Source organism: Macrosteles quadrilineatus, unplaced genomic scaffold, assembly GCF_028750875.1.
Source record: "Macrosteles quadrilineatus isolate MER2022 unplaced genomic scaffold, UCM_ALF_1.0 Scaffold_1__1_contigs__length_201487025, whole genome shotgun sequence".
In the NCBI taxonomy this organism is placed as follows: Eukaryota; Metazoa; Arthropoda; class Insecta; order Hemiptera; family Cicadellidae; genus Macrosteles; species Macrosteles quadrilineatus.
This window is the reverse complement of record NW_026542594.1, coordinates 14,303,444-14,309,443: the sequence shown is the minus strand read 5'-3', so window position 1 is coordinate 14,309,443 and position 6,000 is coordinate 14,303,444. Positions and strand designations below refer to the sequence as shown.

General features: G+C 36.8%; 1 protein-coding gene across 1 annotated transcript in view; it reads left to right on the top strand.

Moving 5' to 3' along the window:
• Nucleotides 1-349: 349 nt before the first annotated feature.
• LOC128982193 (TGF-beta-activated kinase 1 and MAP3K7-binding protein 1-like) overlaps nt 350-6,000 on the top strand; it is a 54,959-nt gene continuing 49,308 nt past the window's right edge. The window contains exons 1-2 of the mRNA XM_054401261.1: nt 350-704; nt 3,339-3,576. Coding sequence (XP_054257236.1) covers nt 629-704; nt 3,339-3,576 — 314 coding nt within the window. The 5' untranslated portion in view covers nt 350-628. The remainder of the gene's footprint in view (nt 705-3,338; nt 3,577-6,000) is intronic.

The following is a 6,000-nucleotide window of genomic DNA, read 5'->3' as shown; positions in this document are numbered from 1 at the left end:
TGCAAAATACATATTTTTGATTACGCACTATAACACGTTTTCGCTTTTAGGCACTGTGAGAAAGTTTTGAATTAGGCACTGTGAGATTATGCCGATTATGCACTATGACATGCCACCCCTGGAACAGGGCAAGCCATTGCAGTATGTTTTATCTATGCCATTGCCTTTGGTTTGTAATGAAGTATGTTTTATAATCAGCGCCTATGGACATTGCGGTTTTAATTATTTCTGGTTTGCTGTCCCGACTGTTCGTTTGGTTTAATTTCATTAGTCTGTGAAGATCAGCTCCAGCTCCAGCTGTCGCTGTCACTCTGTCAGTTTTTCAGTTAGCTGTCTGCTATCTGCTTGAGCTTTGTATCAAATTTGACCAACGTTACCGTATACCAATTTTATTTTTCTTTAAAATGTTTGTTTCTTTTTAAATTTAGGATTAGGAAGTATGCCAATCTCAAAATATATAATTAGAATGAATGTGAAGCTTATTCTATTATATTAACAATTGTAGCTCCATGAACAACTAGTAATTCAACCCAGGCCTAGTCTATATTCCTAGCTTTATGTTTCATTAAGTTGACTGAAAATATCTTATATCAATGTATGTACTCACAAATTATTAAAAACTTTTACTATGCCTACAAGAGCAGAAGTTCCAACCCAAGACAGTAATAGTTGGACTGATGCTTTGCCTGTGTGTAGGCTCTCAGGTTGGTATTTATAATTAACTAAGTTATTGTTATTGGTTATCCTGACTTTTGGGCGCATGTAATGACTAACTTAATTACTGAGTTTTGTGACTAATAAACTTAGGCTAATTACCTCTTGAATACTATCTTTCATTACGCCTTAAAAAATATATTGCTGGCCGTTTTGCGGAAAAATACGGCCGCATAGCATATTACCGATAATGTCATCAAATAGAGGACACTTCAACGGGCACGACAGTATCAATATCATGTATCTGGGGACTAAGTTAGGGGCGGGGGTAAAGTCAGCAATAAGTACGCCTTATAAAATCTATTGCTGGTGTAGACGTCATCTTTGTCTTCTGCGATCGCGGTGCAGACGACATCATGAATCTCTCATATAGGCCTACTTACGTACTTACTGCCGTGGCTCCACAAATCTCAGTTGATTCTTCGCCTCTTCCACCCTTCTCTGTCTTCTGCCAAGTTGACACTTGCACCCATTGTCCTGATGTTCCCAATGGACGTTTACCTCCAGGTGTGGCTCTCCAAACTTCATACAGTCTTGTTCCTTTCTCTCTTCTTAGCACATGCCCCATCCAACTTAACCTTCTTCCTTTAACTATTGCAACAATATCTGGGTCGGTGTATAGTGATCTTAACTCTCTATTTTTCCTTATTCTCCACATTTGTCCCTCCTGTACTGGACCAAATATTTTTCTTAGTACTTAATTTTCAAACACCATGAGTCGGTTTTCATTTTTCTTGGACAATACCCATGTTTCACTACCATATAACAGAATAGGTTGAATTATTGTCTTATATTTAACTGTATTTTGGTTCTGTGAGATAATACTTTAGATGAGATCAACTTCTTGCAGGCTCCCCAACACTTATTGGCATTTGATAACTTAGTTAGTATGTCTTCGTCTTCTGAGTTTCTACTATGTACAGTTACTCCTAAATATTTGAAACTTTCTGTACAATTTATAGTTAAGTTCTTTATCTGTATGTTTCTGTTTCTATTGTTTGCTTGTCTTCCAAAGTTAATGATTTTAGTTTTTTCTACATTTACTTGCAATCCTATTTTGTTAGCTTCTGTGATAAGTACTTCTGCCAAACTTACCAAGTTTTCAACTGTTTCTGACAAAATGTACATCAGCAAATGCCAAAATGTTTAGATCTACTCCAAGCTTAACACCCAATCCTAGTTGTTTTGTTTTCTGCAGGGATTCTTCCTGCAGGGAATCTCATATGGCCACAGATAAATAACTTAGTTAACATCTTGTGCAAGTGCAGGGACATCATCTCCTCCGATCGCGGCGAAATAGTTTACATCTTCCCAGAGACCGGTGACGTCATCTTTGTCTCTTCCCATGGCAATGGAATCAGTGTTCTGTAGCCACGGAGAAAGAGGTAGGCTAACATCTTGTGCGAGTGCGGAAACGTCATCTTCGTCTCCTCCGGCACAGAAAACCTACTAACCCAGAATGCCAACCCCATGGTAAAAAGCATTAATCGGTTTGAGAGAGCTTTGCCTGTCAATCCGTAGGCAGCACCACCAGTGTTGCCATGCAATAGCATAGCAACGCTGGTAGCGCTGCCTACGGATTGACAGGCAAAGCTCTCTCAAAACACTCAATGCTTTTTACCATGCGGTTGGCATTCTGGGTTATAGGTAGTAGTACGTTTTCTGTGCCTCCGGTCGCGGCGAAATCATAAAGGTCTCATGTGGCCGCGTAGGAATGTTGAATATCTTTCGTGAGTGCGGAGACATCATCTTTGTCTCTTTCGATCATGACAAAATCTTAAAGATCTTCCGGGTTTGCAGGGACATGATCTTCGACATCCGCGGTCACGATTAAATCCTGGACATCTTTCGTTATCGCGGATGAATATTAACAATTCCTATGTGAACGGCGAAATAGTGAAGATCTTTTGCGGCCACACAGATTTCATCAAAGTTTCCTGCGATCGCGAAGAAACACAATATACCGGTAAAATAAATTTATCAAAAAAAATTTGAGGCCCCCTCCTAGGCCAAGGCCCCCGGCAACCGCTGTGTCCGTCGTTTGGGAAATACGGCCCTGTATGGATATATTTTGATCAAAATTGGCAAATCTATTTATTTTATACTAAGCTATTATAATTTTACTAAAAAACACATTTTATTACTCTCCCTGTAGCAACAATCTAGGTATTCGTTAAACTTAATGTTATTCAAATAAATTTAAGTTAAAATCAAATCAGGAATATGAAAATTTGCTTAGTCTCCAGGTTTGCTGCAGAGGGTATATTATTTATTTATAATTTTAACACATGGTAAAATGAAATTCAATGCTATATTCTATATTAATATCGAACCAAATTATTATCAATATATTGATATTTAATCCAGTAAAATATCGCAGGTTCTCTACTGTACCCAAGCAATCCTTTCATGTAGACTGTGCAAAGAGTCTTTAGTGAACCCTGGCCCCTTCATAAAAGGACAAGGTCTAGCTACTGTAGTCAAAAGGTTTAATATCTACATACTTCCTAGCAGCATAAATAACTGACAAAAGAGTCTGTATTCACATCAATCAACAAAGCAAACATTAATGTTGAAGTCAATATTTTGTTGGTTAAATACGATATATGATACACTTTTTTTAGGAATAGGCTACTCAACAAATCAAATATATCGGGAAGATGGCTATCGACAGGAAGAACACCCATTTGAAGATACAAGTTTTCATTGGCAGCTCGATGAAAACACATACCTTTATGGGGTTTTTGACGGACACGAGGGAATTGAAACTGCCATGTTTGCCTTACAAACTATGGCCTATGAAATCACATTCGGTCAACTTAGTGATAAGCAGACTGATGAAGAAATTAGGGAAGTGCTCAGGTAAATTAAGTTAACCTAATTTATAAAAACCATTACCTATTACCTATTACAATTGACTATTGGATACTGAAGTAGACATCCCATCTATATGGAACAGCTGTCGCCAATAAAGAATCTAGTTGTGTGAGCCAATCACAGAATGGGCTAGTGTTTAGGCCTATACCTTATTTATTTAGTGTGTTGCTGACCAGGTTGATGAGTCATAACAGTTGCTATAGCTCACTGTAAGTCATTTTCTAAGTTTGATATGCTATTACATCATATAGTTACAGTTTGTGTTGGCTATTCGACAGAATTTAGTACCTAATTTAGATCAGCGCAATCTGTCGGTGGCACACATCAACTTCGACGACGAAATCTGGCTACAAACTTAACATGGGGATGGAATGTCTAGTTGTATTTTAGTCAAAGCTATTACCCTGAGAAAAATTAAGTTTGAATTCATATTATTTTAATTTAAGATGGGGTCACCACTTATACAGGGTGGAAAAAAGTCCATATTTTTAGCCCCTGAGCTGTGATGTAACTAAAAAATTGTATTTACCTTTTGTCTACAGCTCAATAAGTTGTAACTTCCGTTACGGCCGTTTCGGCATTAACATGCCATCATCAGACGTCTTCGGCTGAAGCAGCATCGTCACAGAAGAAACACATAACACGAACACATTTTAGTCATTTTACGAATACAAATATACGAAAATAAAACTAACAGGCCTGTCGCACACACGTTACCGGTTGACATGATCAGGCATCTAGCTCTGATCATGTCAACCGGTAACGTGTGTGCGACAGGCCTGTTAGTTTTATTTTCGTATATTTGTATTCGTAAAATGTGTTTGTGTTTGTGTTATGTGTTTCTACTGTGACGACGCTGCTTCAGCCGAAGACGTGTGATGATGGCATGTTAATGCCAAAACGGCCGTAACGGAAGTTACAACTTATTGAGCTGTAGACAAAAGGTAAATACAATTTTTTTGTTTGGGAAAAAAGTCCCGTAACGGTTCAATATTTCAAAAAGTAATAAAGATAGAGCTTCAGAACTTGGTACACAGTTACTGGGCTTTAACCCTCCTACTGGCAATGGGCAAACTCTGTAGCTGGCAAGGCATTTTTGGCGATTTTGCAGTCGTATTTTCAAAAATGCATAAACTTAACCAACAGAGCAAAGCTATTGAACCGTATAGGTACTTGAATTGTTCGCAGTTAAATGAAGAATTTGAAAATGGCAACAGAATAAATATTTAGAATAGTAAATATTGACATTAGTTAGAAAAAAATTGTTTTTTTAATTTTGAAAGTAAAACTTTGCTGCACGAACCAAAATTTTTTCATGTAAAATGTAAGACATACAAAATATTTGGAATTTATTTCCCTACATGGAAATGTAAAAAAGATTTCAATCACCATTTAACTTATTTTTACAAAGTTATGCCCCAAAAACAATAAAATGGCAAGTTTCACGATTTTGCACTACAAATTTCAAACAAAAACCAAATAAATGTGTTATTAAGAAATGTAGTAAAAGTACACATTTTTGTAAAGGCAATAACATTGGAGATCAAATAAAGTAAGAGTTGTTAATGGAAAATGATCCTTACAATAAATATTTGTGACTTTTATAAATGTTTATATTTTTCTAGAAAAAATTTTTTTTATACACACTTGTATATTATTTTTCAAAAACACAAAACTCACATACCAACTATATAAAATGATAGTAAATTTATTCACCTAGACATGAATATATAGTTATAAAGGCAAATATAAATAAATAAATATTTTATAGTGTTTTACATAAAACTAGCTGAACCAGGCAGACGTTGTCTTGCCTTTGACTATTTATAATCCCGCGGGCTTTGCCCTGTTTAACTTCTTAATTTTCAAGATGATCTCGTTCGCATGGCTCAATCACGTCCTGGTTGAAGTTCGTTCGCAACGCTCACTCACCTTTAGGTTGGAGCTCGTTCGCTACGCTCACTTGCCTTCAGGTTAGCTCGTTCGCTACGCTAACTCGCCTCCAGGTTGAAGTTCAGGCGGTCCTATTACAGGCGATCCATTTCGGCACACGTACACAAACTTTACACTTAGATACATCACGATTAAAACATAAAAATACATGGTAGGCCTACTTTTATTTTAGCTATGACGGACATGTAGACGCGCGTCGGTCGTGTCTACACATGACCTTTCTTGGTATCTTTTTCACCACTACATTTTATACTAGACTGGCTTTCATTCACTGAGTCGTCTTCCCTTTTTCCCTTCCCTCCATCTCTTCCCCGCTTATTCACTAATTTTTTATCACTAGACATTTTTTAAACTGAAGAGTAATAACTGAAATAACTATATAACTTAACTATAACTATATAACTTAAACTGAAGAGTAATTTAATAGAACAGAAGACGCGGATTAACGGAGCACTT